This window comes from Orcinus orca, chromosome 4, assembly GCF_937001465.1.
Source record: "Orcinus orca chromosome 4, mOrcOrc1.1, whole genome shotgun sequence".
Lineage (NCBI taxonomy): Eukaryota > Metazoa > Chordata > Mammalia > Artiodactyla > Delphinidae > Orcinus > Orcinus orca.
Genome location: NC_064562.1, coordinates 12016484 through 12034517, shown reverse-complemented (window position 1 = coordinate 12034517; position 18034 = coordinate 12016484). Strand labels below are relative to the sequence as shown.

Genomic DNA, 18034 nt, shown 5'->3' with positions numbered 1-18034 from the left:
GAAAAGATAAGTCTAAAATAGTGAGAATCCTAATTTCATATATATACAAATATATATTATTATTATATTTAGACTAAAGCTAAAGTAAATGATAGCTTTGGTAATGCAAACTACCATACTGATATAATGAACGTTGACCTATTTTACTTACAATACAAATAGCTTGATTCAATTAGTATATTGGAATCAACAAATTAATTATAGATTGAAAGGAAATAATACCAAGGATTTCACTTTATATTCAAACAGTAAAAAGAAGGCATGCAGAACAATGTAGCTTGATTTGTTTACAAATTAAAGTTTCATAGATAATATTCTCATTAAAGAAAAATGTGTATTGTGTATTGTGGGAATTGAAGGTGATTGTTGTTTGCATCATAAAAGTTGAAAATATAATACATGACTTAGGAGATAATTTGGTAGGCTTTAACATTAAATGAGAGGGGAAAAAATTAAAGGAAACCTATTTGCTTCAGTTGATGCAAATTATCTCTTTCTGAATCAAGCATAGCATATTGTTTGGGAACAAGAAAGTCATTTTTGTTCACACATTTAAAATATTATACTTGTCACTTAAAATCTCTAGAGATACTTCCAGAGGAAAAATGTGCTTAATGATAAGGTTTAAGGAGGTAAATCACTAAAAAACGTTGGTGGAATAGCACTGTCACTATGAATTATTCTGACAAGTACACTAATGATACTTAGAATCAAGTAGCCCAGAAAAAGCCTCTCTGTTATAGATATGGGTATGATCATTTATTTTAAAATAGTTAAAACAAGCTAGAATATTACTGTGGTAACATCAACAAATGCTAGGCAACTCAGTAGATTGTTGATTATAAACAGAAATGTTTTATTAAAAATAGAAATATTTCAAAATCTAGTGAAATGACTGAAATATATCTGAAGAATATGGTACAAGTAATATATGTATGTCATATGTCAAAAATTGAGACAGCATTATATACACACAACATTTTACAGAGGGATATGCACTTACAGAATTAGAAATTTTTGTATTAGGTTTTTCTGAAAACTATGATGGAATCAAATGATGTTTATGTCAGCATACTTACCAAATAGTAATTTTCACATTTTAATTAAAACCAGCTTATTTCAGAGAAAAGTAGAAAGATGTAATAGTAGTCATTGGTGCTGTGTGCCAGTTTTTCATGGTTTTCCCACTTCTGGGCATATGACTGATTTGTCCTCCCTGCCCTTTGGATTTTACTAGCTGTGACTATACAACTTAATTTATTTTGACCAATGAAACGTGAGAAGTGTCATATGACATTTCTGAGTGGAAGTTTAAGACCCATTGTGCAATTTATGACACTCTTTCTCTCACAGGCTGCAACATAACAGATGAAGATTGTTCCATCAACCTGAGTCTTACAGTGAGGGCAGAGAGCTGTCTGTTGGCCAGCAATAGACATGAGCAATAAAGAAACAAATAAAAGATACTGAAGTCACTAAAATTTGGAATTGTTTCTGCAGCATAACCATGGATTCAGTTATTGCATTCTATTGGGGGCACCATATAGTGAAGTGATTAGGGGGTGAATTCTGGAATCAAGACCACTTGGATTCATAACACAGCTCTCTCATCACTCGTATGATATCACTTTGGGAATTTTACATCACCTTGCTGTGCCTTAATATCCTCCTCTGTAAAATGAGAATAATAGAATCTATCTTGTTTTTGTTTACGATTACATGAGACAACACATAAAGCATTTAGAATATTGCTTGGCACACAGTAGCACCTAATAAACATTAGCCGTTATTCTCTCCACCAGGAACTACAGTACCTTTCATTTGCTTATGTTTATAATACTAGTATGATTATTCATAATTATAATTGCTCTGAAAATAAAAATAAACAAAGGCCAGTACTTTAAACAGCAAGTTTATCAGATTTTAAAGTACTGATCTTTGTTAATGGAATCTAGAAGAAATGGATAAATTTCTAGAAACATACAATCTTCCAAGACTGAATCAGGAAGAAGTAGCTAATCTGAACAAATAAATCATTAGTAGTGAAATTAAATAAGTAATCAAAAAACTCCCAACAAGTAAAAGTCCAGGACTGAATGGCTTCACAGGGTAATTATACCAAGCATATAAACAAGAGCTAATACCTATCCTTCTCAAATTATTCCAAAAAACTGAAGATAAGGGAATACTCCCAAATTCATTCCATGAGACCATTACCCAGACAACAAACTGATACCAAAACCAGACAAACATTAAAAAAAATATATATAGGCCAATATCTCTAATGAATACAGATGCAAAAATCCTCAAAAAATTGTTAGCAAACTGAATTCAACAATATATAAAAAGGATCATGCACCATGATCAAGTGGGATTTACCCTAGGAATGCAAGGATAGTTCAATATCCAAAAATCAATCAATGTGACACACTACATTAAAAAAGGAAGAATAAAAATCACAAGATCATTGCAATAGATGCATAAAAAATTGATAACATTAAACATGTATTCATGATAAAAACTCTTATCAAAGTTGGTACAGAGAGAACATATCTCAACATAAAAAAAGCCATATATGACAAACCCAGAGCTAACATCATACTTAATGGGGAAAAGCAAAGCTTTTCCTTTAAAATCAGGAACATAACAAAAATGCCCACTCCTGCCACTTTCACTTACATAATATTGAAAGTCCCAGCCACAGCAATCAGACAAGGAAAAAACATAAATAAATAAATAAGAGGCAACCAAATTATAAGGTAAGAAGTAAAATTGTCACTAATTGTAGATGGCCTCATACTGTATGATGTCATTAGGGTTTTCTAAAACCCTAATGTCTCCACTGAAAAACTATTAGAATAAATGAATTCAGTAAAGTTGCAGGATATGATTAATACACAGAAATCTGTTGCTTTTCTATACACTAATAATGAACTATCAGAAAGAAAAAGCAAGAGAACAATCGTGCTTAAAATTGCATCAAAAAGAACAAAATACCTAGGAATAAACTTAACCAAGGAGGTGAAGGACCTATACTTTGTAAATCTTAAAACACTGATGAAGGAAACTGAAGTAAAGAAATGGAAATATATCCCATGTTCATGAATTAGAAGGATGATTATTATTAAAACAGCCATACTACCCAAAGCAAGATACAGAATTAGTGCAATCTCTATCAAAATATTCATGACATTTTTCACAGGACTAGAACAAATAATACTAAAATTTATATGAAACCACAAATAACCCCAAACTACAAAAGCAATCTTGACAAAAAAGAACAAAGCTGGAGGCATCATGCTCATGGACTTCATACTATACTACAGAGCTACAGAAAACAAAACAGTATAGTACTGGCAAAGAAACAGACATATAGATCCATGGAACAGAATACAGAGCCCAGATATAAACCCACACACCTACAGTCAATTAGTCTACAGCAAAGAAGGCAAAAGTACACAATGGAGAAAAGACAGTCTTGCTAATAAGTGATGCTGGGAAAACTGGGCAGCTGCATGTAAAAGAACGAAATTAGAACATTTTCTCATACCATATACAAAAAAACTGAAAATGGATTAAAGACCTAACTATGAACCAGAAATCATAAAAATCCTAAAAGAAAACATAGGCAGAACATTTTTTGATATAAATCACAGCAGTATCTTCTTGGATCTGTCTCCTAAAGTAAAGGAAACAAAAGCAAAAATACACAAATGGGGCTTCCCTGGTGGCGCAGTGGTTGAGAGTCTGCCTGCCAATGCATGGGACATGGGTTCATGCCCCGGTCTGGGAAGATCTCACATGCCGCAGAGCGGCTGGGCCCGTGAGCCATGGTTGCTGAGCCTGTGCATCCGGAGCCTGTGCTCCGCAATGGGAGAGGCCACAACAGTTAGAGGCCCGCGTACCAAAAAAAACAAAAAAATCCCCAAAAAAACCCACAAATGGGCCTAATTAAACTTAAAAATGTTTTGCATAGCAAAGGAAACCATGGACAAAATAGAAAGACAACCTACTGAATGGGAGAAAATACTTGCAAATGATGACCAACAAGGGATTAATATGAAAAATACATAAGCTACTCATACAACTTAATACCAAAAAACAAACAAACAAAACTGCATAAAAATAGGCAGAAGACCTGAATAGACATTTTTACAGAGAAGACATACAGATGACCAGTAGGCAATGAAAATGAAAAATGCTCAACATTACTAATCATCAGAGAAATGCAAATGAAAACCACAATGAGCTATCACCTCATACCAGCTAGAATGGCATCATCAAAAAAACCCACAAACAACAAATATTGGTGAGATGTGGAGAAAAGAGAACCCTAGTACACTGTGGGTGGGAATGTAAATTAGTGCAGCCAACATGGATGTACAGAGGTTCCTCAAGAAACTAAAAATAGAACTACCATATTTTACAGCAATTCCACACCTGGGTATATATCCAAAGAAAATGAAAACACTATTCAAAAAGATGCATACACCCCAAAGTTCACAGAAGCGTTATTTACAATAGCCAAGATATGGAAGCAACCTAAGTATCCATCAGCAGATGAATCAATAAAGAATATGTGATACATACATACATATATATATATATATATATACACACACAATGGAATATTACTCAGCTATAAAAATGAAATTTTATCATTTGCAACAACATGGACGAAACTGGAGGGTGTATGTCACTGAAATAAGTCAGACAGAGAAAGACAAATACCATATGATATCACTTACATGTGGAATCTTAAAAAAAACAACAACAAGTGAATATAACAAAAGAAACAGACTTACAGATACAGAGAATAAACTAGTGGTTACCAGTGGGGAGAGGGAAGGGGAAGGTGCAAGCTAAGGGTAAGGGATTAAAAGCTACAAACTACTACGTATAGCTTGTAAGCTACAAGGATATATTGTACAGGACAGGGAATACAGCCAATATTTGGCAGTAATTTTAAATGGAGTTATTCTGTAAAGCACTGAATCAGTATGGTTTACACTTCAAACTAAGGTAACATTGTAAATCAGCTATACTTCAATTAAAAAGTTAAAAAAATAATAAAATAAAAATTAAAAAAAAGTGCAGGCTCTAGATCCAGAGGGCCTATGCTTAAACACAGCCTACTAACTTTCTAGTAATGTAATTTGGTGCAAATTTCTTAACTTCTCTATATTTCAGCTTTCTTGCTTGCAAAATGGTGTCACATAACAGTAGCTCCCTCATAGGCTTTTGTGAAGAATACATACTTAAAACATGTAAAGCCTTTAAAACAGCACTTGACACATAGCAAAATAAAAAAATGGTAGCCATAATTAAACGGCAGAATGATTTAGAGTAGAATTTAATTATGCCTGGAGAATCCTGGGAATATGGAACTCGGTTTCCTCTTCATGTGAACAAGTTGAGAGAAAAGAAACAGCTCTATAGGTTAGGGGACTGATGTGAGTAAAGGCACTAAGACTTGGTAGAGACAAAACAGTCTGTTTGTGGAACAGCAACAGAACAGATAAATCAGGCTGCAGGTATTGGATTCAGTTTTTCTTATATGTGTTTTCTCTTATGGGAATTTTTCTAGTGTACTTTTTATATATACCAAATGGATGAAAGTACAAAACAACAGAGATTTTACATAAATAAACCCACATCCCAAATATCTTAAAACTAGACATTTTATATTCAATAAAATACATAATGAGGTATATAGCATAACTGAAAGAAGAAAATGAAGAATTTACTCTATTCCAATTAGTTGAATGGATTATCGTCCCAACAGGAGTAATTTTGTATAAATAGCAAATGGAAACAAAGACTAAAACAAGTATTTATAACTTTAAATATGACATATAAATTTAAATAAGCTGACCGTCTCTTATGTGGTATATTACAGCATACATCAATTAACAAAAACTTTATTTTAAGGAATTTTAATTTTTTCCCCCAATTGAATCACAAATTTCTTGACTTTCAAAAACTGCAATTCACGAAAGCTTGCCTTAAGTGAAAAATAAAGGGAAACATAACCTTCAGGAAAAGCAATCTCCTAACTCTTGCCTCAAACTGTTATGAAACATTGAAAACAAAGAAGAGAAACCCAAAACAAGTGCAATTTTGGTCAGATAAACTTTCTATAAGGTCTTCTCCTTTCAATTAAAGAGAAATGAAAAATCTAGGACACCGGGCTTCATTCCACTCCAATATAATATCACTTTCAGAATGAACTGTGGAAATGGAGCAAGTGAGAAGGGGGAGTTAAAGCAACTGGCTTGTCTCCAGGGGAAGTAAAAGAAGGGAGGTAACCTCTTCTAACCTTGCCAACATAAAAACTAGATCTCCAGGAAAATAAACTAGTAATAGCTGCTGGAAGGAGGGTCCTTATCAATGGAAATTATAACAGTATGCCCCTGGTTAAGGACTGATTTGAGTAAATAATCTTAGAATCTTTATGAACATGGCTCCCTGAAGAATTCATATTGTTGGGATATAAAATGAAGATACTTCATCAATGAAACATTTCTCCCGCTGTGTGAGGTAACCCCATAAAATCTCACTTGGAAATCTGATCTCTTAGCTTCAATCAGAGAGTGGATTCCAAAGTGGGATAAAAGAACTGGGAGAGCTGTCCCCAACCTGGCAGACCTCTTTCCTCTTTCACTGGAGCGTGATGGCCAGTACCTTTGAAATGATTAGTATAAGCTTGATATTGGCTAAGATCTATGATTTGTATGAGTCTTTTGATCATCTGATCTTTTATGCTCGCTCACCAGATATTGCATATTCTTTTTCATTAACAACTAGCAATAAATTTCCAATGTATACATCACATTCTACTACAAGATGCTTTTCACTTTTAAAAATCAAACTAATTTAAAGTTTTTTGGGGCTTCTAAAGGTTACACTATGATAAAAAGCATTAGAAAAACAATATAGAGTATGGGTTTATGCATGTATAATTTTTTACTTATGTTGTATTTGCGTTACTAAAACAGAAAAGTTAGGTTTTCAGAGATTACTCATTAATTTTCCGGATCCTATTCTTCAAATTCATGTGGCTACAACCAAAATGGCAGTATGATGATAAAGATCTCCAAAAAATCATAAAGTTGTATAAAAATTGTACTAGTAATATAAATTAAACCCTGAATCTACATTAACACAGTAACTTCTTAAAACATATATAAACCATGATGCAGAGAAAATTTAAATCCGTGTAGCATATTTACTGCCAAACGAAGTTACTTGTTCTTTCAAGTTTACTCTGGTATTCTTAGTGGAAAAAAAGATACACATAAATCTCTTTCCAGGTCAAGAATCTTGCCAACTTTATGAAGAAGAAATCTTCCATGAAGAGCCTGAGTAAAAAGGCATGACATTTATTCACTCTCCCTGGTCATTATATTTAACATGTATTAATACACAAAGCTTCCAGACTATTTATCAAAGTTTAAGCTACTGGTTCTTCTACTTTATAGCTGAGGGGACACTTCTTTCATCTTTTAAGTCTTATATATATTTTTTAAAATTGGAAGCTTAAAAGAAAATCTAAACTAAATCTTAAGGGGAAGTATTCAACAATCATTTTACCCTTGCTTTGTTGTTTTTCTTCATCAGAATCCGTTTTGCATTTATATTTGTCATTGCTCTTTCCCTTTCTTTCCTAGGGATACTCATATGCTACTTCATCAAATTTCCTCCTCTTTAAAAAAGGAAATTGGTAAGAAGATAATTTAAAATAAGGGTTTCCTTATTTCATATATGTGTATGTGTATACAATCTGACCATGATGTGTATAAATTAAGGATGCAACAAAGAGTTTTCAGGTATTAGGAACATTTACCAGAAAATATTTTATTATCATTTGATCCTCCTGTTCATCAACCTCCTATATGTATATCAATATACAGCATTCAAAGAGGAGAAGAGAAAAGCTTTCACGAAATAGAGTTAAAAGAACACCCAATGAATATACTCAAGATGTTTGGTTTGTAGTAAAATATAAAGTAAGAAAAGTGCTAACCTCTCATTTTTTCTCCATTTTACAGCCTATCCTACTCTACTCCATTGTAATTAATGGTATAAATGTATTATGCAAATTTAGATATCCAACAGACATCATTTGGAAGGCATGGGAAATTCTAACAGTTCTTAATGCTTATTAATATCAAGAGTAACAGTTCTTTTCAATGGAGGATATGTATGTCAATCTATCACTGACATGTGGACTTGTGTCAAGTACATACATCAAATGAAACTGATGTGTTTGAAAATATATATTAGTATTAGTTTTTTCTTTAAACGTGCCAGCATATCATAATGGCGATTACTGTTGCCCCAAAAAGCACCAAGACAAAGATTTCTTTTAGAAAGAGTGATTAGATGTAAGAAATTAAGATATGATAGAACTGCATTTAGAGAGTCCTGTGTGAACATGTGGGCACAAAACACAAAATCATGAAAAGCATCCTGTTGTTAAATTTGGACTTTCCTGCCTCTAGCAGCAAGTTAAATATGGAAAAGTACATTTTGTTTTCTAAATAAACAAATATTTAAAACAATATCAAATTTAGGTAACTATGAAAAATAGCAATTTTGAAAACTTTAGCAAGGAAGTTTTTACGTGTGCCATAATAAAAATCACATGTGCATAGTAACATATACTTACTTTAGAGTCTTCATTAAAAAATCATTTAAAACACAGCTATATGTCATAAATCTAACCAAGAATGATAAGTGACTTATATTTTAAAATACTGTAAATAAGAACATTTAACATGCATACATTTCAGGGAATGAAAAATTAAACTTTCAAAATGATTCAAGATATAAATAAAATATATGTTAATAACTGTCAAAACATCTAGCAAAACTGTTCCTGGTTTTCCTTCTAAGCACTTCTTTATATTTGAAAAAATAATTCTTAATATTATAAAATAAATTCCTTAGCTCATATATTATACATCTTAGACAGGTATTCACATAGTAAATCTATATCATCACCATTAAGCCTAGACTATAATGCAGATTTAAGATAAACCCAACCTTTAATAATATATAATGCATGTATAATATACAAGTGTGTATATATTCACATATGTAATCCATGTATAATTTGTATTGAATTTTGCAATCATGCAGTCCACCAAAATTCTGAAGTCAGGAAAACAAAATCCTGACTTTTGATCTGAAACACCTACAGCACAATCTAGAACTTTAATGTCTGTTAGAAAAGTTACATGAACTTGAGAAAGTCACTCAACCTCTTCAAATTCCACTTCACTCATTTGGAAAATAAATATAATTAAGCTTGTTCATCTCTTATTTTTAGTTAATTATTGTCAGGGTATTTCAGACAGATATGGAGGCATAATAGTATAGCATAATGCTCCTTTCATCAATAAATACTGATGCTGCACTATTTGCAGCTGTCAGATATACTTTTATGCTTCTTGCTACTTCTTTGAGAAACAATCATCAACCTCAGTTTTGTTACACCTTGGAATACAGTGCACTAATTATAATGGTTCTTGCACATTTTTCTAAAAATTTACCATGCCATTAATCCCTATTTTTAATTCACATTTAATGTAATCGAAGAAATGTAAAACATTTTAATAGTTAAATGGACAAACTACATAATAAACATTTCTGGAGAGTCTGAATATATTTCACCATGAAAGTAAAATTAACCTAGAAACATGTTCATTGATGTATATTCAGCACAATCCCATTAAAAAAGAAAAATTACATGAAAGAAAAAAAAAAAGGGTTTCTGAGGAAGCAGCCTGAAATGTCTTACTGGTGTTAAAGAGCAATCATAAAATGGTAGCTTTTCAGGTTAGGTGGCTTTTTTGTCTGTATTGACAATTTTTGCTACATTGCTTTTGAGGAAAGAAGTACCTTTCTTTATTGACTTAATCTACTTGCTAATACATTTCTTTTTTCCCTTGCATCCTAGTCAAAATATCTTTAATTGAATTCTTTCTTCTTCTTCAAAATGATATTGACCATTCAAGCTGATAAAAATCTTTATCAGAGGAGTGCTTTATTACAGGTAACAGAATTTCTTACATTATCTATATTTATGGGTTTCAAATGTTAAAATAAGACAATAAATAGAAAGAGATAAGAACAGAATAAAAGAATAAACTCTAGAAAACTGTTAGAGAAACAAAAATGTTTTTGTATCTTGAATCATAAAAGGATGTTTTAAGCAGCAAAGTCAACAAGGACACATACAATGTTTTCAAGTAAATAAATATATTTACAGTTTTATTTTAATACCATGGTTTAAACCCAACATTTGATCATGCATATTGTATGTTACATAATAATTCAAATAATTTAAGAAATTTTATAGCATATTTCTAAATGTTACCATCATTAACCATGATTATTTCATTTCCTGTTTAAAAAATATAGGGAATTCAGTAAAACCTGCTTTCCTCTCCTTAGCTCTATGGCTCTTCTGTTGTCCTGCACCACAACACTGAGACATCCTTTGGGTTCTGTCACTTATCCTTGCAATAAACTACAACACTCAAGAGTGCCTTGTTGCTACCCAGCCATTTGATAATTAAAGTGAGCTATTACAGAAAGGTAATAAACAAGGACACACAGAAATCAGGCAGTGATGCCAAGTCCAGGAGACAGGTGTTTTTTTTTATGACACATTCAACAAACTTCCCTCAATATGAGGTCAATAACCAAAAAACTTTCTTCACTTATTTAGAGATAGAAGTAAGTTTTTTTACTTTCTACAGTTAGAATAAGACTCTTCATGATTTATTTCGTTTGAAGACATACTGTTTTCATCTTTTGATCTCAGTGCAAGGGAAAAACAGAGGTAACTTAGTTCTTCGGTAAGACCTGTCACACTAGGATGGGGGAAACCAGAAGCACTGTTTTGAAACTTACTTAATGTGCATAGAATATGTGGTGAAATTAAACAGACTATAACCAGAGAGACAAATGACATGGATGAGAAGGTTGAACAAAAAATATGTCCTGCCAAGTGGAATATTACACTTCAGAATAGCTGCATATAGAGACAATTTAAAAATAAGTCTATTTTTGTTTTAAAAATACAATAAGGTAGGAATATGTTAGCTTAGTCTACATCAATATTTTATGCAATTGTGTACAAATGCAAAAAGTGTGAAATATCTGGAATGGAAAGATTTCTGTATTACATACTCCGAGAAATAGCTAACACATGAAATTATAGAAAACTGATTTCATATTTAGCATGTCAGATTTGTGATACATTTCTTATCAAATAATGATTTAACCTAGGTTGAAATATGTACTGGTTTAAATAAAACTTCAGTGCATGTAGGATTCCACAGGGCCTTGAAAAGAAGAAAACAAAAATAAACAAATGAATGACATCAAATTAATAAAATGAAAGGAAATTTTACTTAATATGAAGATGTAAAATGTTTAAACGCAAATTAAAAAAACACAGACCAACATACCAACATAAGTCTATTCTACTTATGACTTTCTAAGTAAAAATTGCTATTAAAACTTAATAAAAATATTTATATTAGTAATGTTTCCAGGCTCCCAACTTCCAATTAAATACTTTACTACCAAAAGCAAGGTGAAGAGTGAAGACCAATTAGCAAAATTTTATTTCTCTGGTTTTGTAAGTGGAGTAAAAAAACGAGTTTTCCTCAACTTTTTATGTATTCTTCATTTCCAAAAAACTAAATGATTAATAGGTAAGTCCATCTGGCTCTCGTTTTTGTAAATCTCCTTTTTGTAAAGCTCCAAAAGAATTTTCAATCTGTTGCAATTATTATTAGTTTGAAATCTCTATACTTTATTGCAGTTTTATGTGATAGGAAATTAAAACATGTCAAAATACTTCACCTTTAAAAAAAGGAACTCCTTGTCCAGGTAATGTGCATAAAAAGAAATATAGGATCCAAGAAGTATAGAATATGGCAGCTGCCTCCAAGGCATGTAGAATTCAGTTGGAGAGATAGAAATGAATATAGAAAAGATGAGCCATACTACAAGACAGTAAGTTCTATGTCAATACATAGGAGCTATATATGTCAATATATAGAACTGATAACAATATCTAGTACTGACAACTACAGGATAGGTTATGTAGGACCAGTAACTGCTGAAATTGTTCTATAGAAAGAGAGATCACTCCCAGTTTGAGTAGCCAAATCAAATGGGAGTGGAGCTGGGCCTAAAGAGAGAGATACATTATAGGGGAGGAGCATTCTAAATAAAACAGTTAAAAACAAAACAGACGAACCAAAACACTGAACAACAACGGAGACAAGAAACAGCAATTTGTGTTGGAGCAGCTTAAGTGGAATAAAAGGTTTATGTTTGGGAACAGTTAGAGCTAAAATTGCATAAGTAGGGAAGGATGTAATTTTAGCAGCTATGACGCTGGTTTGAGGAATGTGGATTTTATCCTTTAAGCCTTAGTGAGCCATTAAGAGAGAGTTTTAAAGTAGAAATACAACACAGTGTAAGCTGTGTGTTTGTGTTTATTTCTTTTAGATTTATCTGTGGTGCATATATAGATTAGATATATAGATTAGAATGTATAGAGTCTTTAAGCAGGAAGCCAAGACCAAAACTAATGTGAGTCAGTCCTAAAGCAGCAAGCAGTACTGGAAGGTGACTGTTCTTCATAATCTGATTTTTCCTGTTAAGAGGCTTGTTCCAGTTTTGTGAACAGCTGACCCATCACTCAGGTTACAGCTCAAAAACAACATTCTCAGGTCTTCCATGATGAGTCCTTTCTAGACACAAGTATTCCTACTTCACCTGACGTCATCTCTTAATCTCATCTTTCTGCTTATCTACCTCATGGCCCTCATCACTGTGTGAAATTCTCTTACCAATTTCTTCATGTCTAATTGATTTTCTGTCCTCATCCACTATAATATGAGGTTCACGAAGAAAGAAAACCTGTCTATTTCACTGCTACAATCTCAGTGCCTGAAATACCTTTACTTTTATTTAAAAAATGACTGTATAAATGAAAAAGAGTATAATATCTTGAGATGAAAGGAAACTCAGGGCTATACTTGTATGTTGTACACAGAAGCACATACATATTTGCCAACCAAACACGTTCTTTTTTTAAAAAAGCCTTCAGAATCATTAAGGCTAACAAACATTTAATAGATACTCAGTGTTTGGTTACCTGTTTCCCAAATGCTAGTTGAATGAATGTAAAAAGACAGAGGAAATAAATTTCAGAAATCTAGAATCTGTGTTCCCGTGTATTTTATGACTCCTGACATTCGTGTTTTTAATAAAGCTCTAATACAGATCCACCTTTTAATATTTTAAGAAGTGTCAGTAAAAATGAAGGGAATACTATAATAGATTGAATATGTTCAGAGACACAAATGTCATAAAGTATACGATTCTAACATTTCTCTTACTATGAAAGTTTATAATACTCTATACTTGTCATGTAGTGAGGACAAAAAGCCCCAATATTTCTCTGTCCTTTTTAGCTAGTATAACACGAAGCAGGGGAGGGGAAATTACCAGGAAATATTAAAGCTCAACTAATGAGAATAAATGGTTCCCCTTAACTAGTCTGTAGAGACAACAGTAATTTGAAAAATAGGGTACTTTTTTATGATTAACCACTCTGGGGATATTGATATTGTAACGGCTTTACACCTTCATTGTTTCACTTATTAATATAGTCTAGAGATTATTCCATTCCAGAACATTAAGGTTTCCTCTTTTTGCAGGGGGAGGGGGCTCTACAGCCCCCATTTTGTGAATGAGCCATTAGTACTAAACAGTCCCCTATTGGTGGAAATTCTGTGTTGTTTTCATCTTTACCTATTACAGATAATGCCCATAACGGAAAACCTTATAGAAATGCTATTTGGTATCTAGGAATGTGTATGTTCTGGGTCAATTTCTAGAGATAGTATTGCTAGATGGAGAATAAAACCATGTACAATTTTGTTAGATTTTTCAAAATTTCTCTCGATACAAAATTGTAATAGCATATGACAATGCCATTCTTTAAAAGGAAAATTCTTGAGAAAAGTAAAAAATGTTTCAAAGGTCACATGATTGAATGATATTCAGTCATTTAAACTATGAAGTAAAAATGTATTAATATTACAGTACAATAATATCCATTTTAAATGCCCAAAATATGTAAACACATGTATGTTTATATACATGTAATATATTTATAGATATACTATAGATTCAGTGTTTGTATGTTTATTTTAACATAATAAAAATCAAAATGGAGGGAAAAACTTTTAAAAGAGTAGAAAGTAATATATACACTCACACCAAGTAATTTTTGTCTTATAGTGACAAAAGTCCCAATAGTGAGTCATTACTGATGCTCCCTCAAAGAAGAAAAATTAATCCTTTCAGACTAAATTAGAGTTTGTAGCAACTTTCCCATAAATTAAGAAGACTTTTAAGTAGCATTTTTGGAGCAATATGATATATAATCTTATAATCTTAAAATTTGAAAAGCACTATTATTTCTAATTCTAGTCTTAGGCTAAAAAAAGAACAATTCATAAATTTTTAGGTTATACTTTTCTAATTCAAGAGAATACTGAACCTGTTTAGAGTATTTTTCTTTGTGAAAATTACTCTGTATTAGACTAACCCTTAGACAAATTTTCCTCTAGTTTGATGGAGTAAATCCAAATCTGTAAGTCCACTTATAAGCACAAAGCTCATAAAGTAATGACAAATCTCAAGTAATTCTGATATGTAAAGAACTATGACTAAGCACTCTGAATTGCAAATTACATTCTTTTTGGTATAAATTTTCTCTATAGTAATTCAGCTACATACATGTAAAATTCTAACCACCATCTTAAAAAGGTGGCATCACAAAAGAGTGTAATTTTCTGATATTCTTACTTTATATAGAGCATGACATTAATGTTACATGTGGCTCTTTTTAAGGAAACTTTCTGTAACACATTATTCTGAAAATTCCAATTCCTTTGCCTATTTGGTATGAAGCCAAACATTTATGGAAGTTTTTTTTCTTTACCTCTCTACAGTTACTTATGTTATTAAAACACTTTACACCTTTATTTTGAAACACTAATAATCTAATATTTTAATGTTTTTTTCCCTAAAATGATTACTACTTCTTTTATTGGCAGACGATATAAGCTAGTGAAGGCAAACAGAACTAGCCACCCCCAAATATGTCTCTTTGGAATGAAAATTACAGAGTTAATTATTTTGAAGAAACTGCAGACACAGGAGAAGCACTGAAAAGTGACTAAAGTTACCCTTTGTAAGAGATATTTACGTTTATAAGGGCAATCTCCATTTGTAAGAGTGTCTCCCTCTCTGTACCAGGCAGCGGAGGATGGCTAAATCTCTAGAAACTCTTGTCAGTGGAGAAGGCACTGACTTAAATCTAACAACCTTACCCTTGTTTACTGTGTTTTTCCTGGTAACCTCCCATAACCGGCTTCCCCACTGCCCAACACCTTTCTTTTGCCTCTAGCTGGAGATGGTATTTAAAGCGTTGGCTTGGCCATTTCAGGGAGTTAATGTATACAGGAGATATACGTGGTATTACATTTTTGTTTTTCTCCTCTTAATGTGTTTCATTACAGTGGAGACTCAGTCAAGAACCTAGACAGAGAGCGGGAAAGTTATTTTTCTACCACTACAGTTTGGAGACCCGTGATGGGGGGCTTGCTGAGGCACCATACTTGCTCTGGAGCCTGCAGATGGGATTCTGGAAAACTGGCAGAAGCTGGCTAAGGGTAATAATTCTTACCAAAGGCAGATCTCCTGGATCTGTCTCTATAGTGCCTGGTTCTGAAAGGAAGGTAAGCATTTCTTGTCCCTTCCTTTTCAAATTTAGATTAAAGGGAGAAAATACCTGCGTGAATTAGTTTCGTGGGTATAGCAACTTTGGTAAAGATTTTTTTTATGAGTACTCTTGTTTTATATTGATCCACTTTCCTCCCAGAGAGATAGTAATTGTTCGCCTTTATCTCTGTCTTTTCTGTCATTTGTTATAAGGAGGAGAACCATAGCCTAGAGAGGTTTTCCTTCCATTTTATTCTGTGCCTTAAAAGCTTGGCCTTGTAACCAGTGAGAATATTCTCCCTGGGATCCACCCGTCAGAAGATGCACGTGTCGGCATGCATCTAGCAGACAGCCCAACAGCAGCATTCTCATCGTCCCCACCAGCTGCCAGGGGAGTTTGTCATAGGGGTCCCGGTCCATAGGGGGCCTTTGACATCTCAAATTTCATTGTCTCTTTAATGCTGGAAAAGTCCCATTCTAGTAGCACCTGCCTGGTGTCACAGATTAGCGGGTATGTAACTGAATGCATCACACGTTCTCATGGAAAACCGGAGACACCATTTTCACTATACCATTCTTACCACTTGTGACAATGAAGGTCTTTGCTTTCTTAGGCTAACTTTGGGAGTGGATTTTCAGGAGCTTGTGATGGCTGCCGCTTTTGTACACTCTTTTGGGATGCCTCCTGCATCTATGGTTAAGCCATAAAAAGCCTTATTGGTTTGAGTTGCTATTGAGATATATAAGATCCTACTTGTCAATAGCCAGATGATGAATCCTCTGAGTTGGAAAAACCTCTATACTTGAAAAATTTTTAGAGAGCTCTCATTCTAACAACTGTCTTTTTGGTACTATGGACAGACCAGATTGAAAAGAGGACACTAAGAATTGAAATGGCTTGCCTTACAGACCCCTTGGACAAGATGAAGTTACAAAGCCTCATTAACCACAACTTTCAGAAGATACTATCAAATTTAGAGGACAGTTAGAAAGATCAGTGGACATCCACAGTCACATTCACTGGAACCCTGATTGGTAGCTAAACGGTGTTCTTCCCACCCATGATTGTATTGTACTTATCAGATAAACCAGATGGCCTCTTGGGAAAACCCCCTCACAGAAGAAACAGATGACCAGAATTTCTCCCAGGCCCTCCTACAAATGATCAGGAAATGGATCAGCTGGAGGCTGATGTTCAGGTGCTGACTGAAACAATAGAAGAGGCTTTTTCCCCCTTAAGGTTAATTGGTCTAAGGTTGAATTGTACACTCAGGAAAAAAAAAAGGAGAGCATTGTAAAGCCTTTGTTGAATGCTTTATATAGATTTTTAAAAGGCATACTGCATTAAACCCTAAAGCTGCAGAATACAGAGATCTTGATTTCCATCTTAGTTGGAAATCTTCTACCTGATAGGAAGCAAATTGAAAATAATGTAATTGAATGGGCAGGTTAGTCCCTTGATATCATTTAGGCTACAACCAAATTCTTTGAGGAATTAGAAACAACTTTGTTTTTCAAATCTTTGCAAAACCAGAGTTGCAGCTCCAGAAACAATTCAAAGTCCACCTATCCTTTTTACCCACGCCACCAAAGGTCCCCTATTCATCTCAAAATGCTTGCAAAAGATCAGGACATTGGAAACAGTACTATCCTGCACCTAAGAAAAATAAGGAAAGTTTAAATAGTAATTATTCCCGGCCTCCGATAATATGCAAATATACCCCAAAACTCAATTTTGGAGGAAATTTGGATACTTTCTGTGTTTTTGAAATGTAAATTTTCTACCCCATCTTAAAAATTTTCTACCCCTTCTTCTCTAGGACCTAAGAACCAATCCTTGAAATGTAAACTTTAGGGAGATGTTTCTCATCAAAAAGAGAAAAAAGGAGTTATTTGGAAAATGGGCAAATGAAAAATTCCAAGTCTCTTCTTTCACAAATACTAGTAGGAAAAAGGAAAAAAGAATCTTTCCCCATCTTAGTGGACAAATTTCCAGAAACACAATTTGGACCCAACTGTTCTCTTATAAACTAGTGAGTCTCTTATAAACTAGTCAGGTACTAATATTGTACCTGACTCATAGCTAAAATTTTAAAATGAAAGCTTTAAGATATATATTTGTATCTGTATGTTTACACATGTCTATATATGTATGTTGTAGATGTGTGGTATTTTTCTACCTCCAGATGTTATTGCTAAAATTAAT

The 18034-nt window shown here is 33.1% G+C and overlaps 1 protein-coding gene across 7 annotated transcripts in view; it reads right to left on the bottom strand.

Annotated features, from left to right (window-relative positions):
- Positions 1-18034, bottom strand: part of CCSER1 (coiled-coil serine rich protein 1) — a 1274678-nt gene that overhangs the window by 550357 nt on the left and 706287 nt on the right. For 2 of the 7 annotated variants that reach the window (XM_049709023.1, XM_004276974.4), the window contains one exon: positions 10247-11357. The exons of the other annotated variants lie outside the window; for them this stretch is intronic. In XM_049709023.1, the coding sequence (XP_049564980.1) occupies positions 11298-11357 (60 nt within the window). In that variant the 3' untranslated portion in view covers positions 10247-11297. Of the gene's footprint in view, positions 1-10246; positions 11358-18034 lie in introns of those variants that run through there. 7 annotated transcript variants of the gene reach the window in all.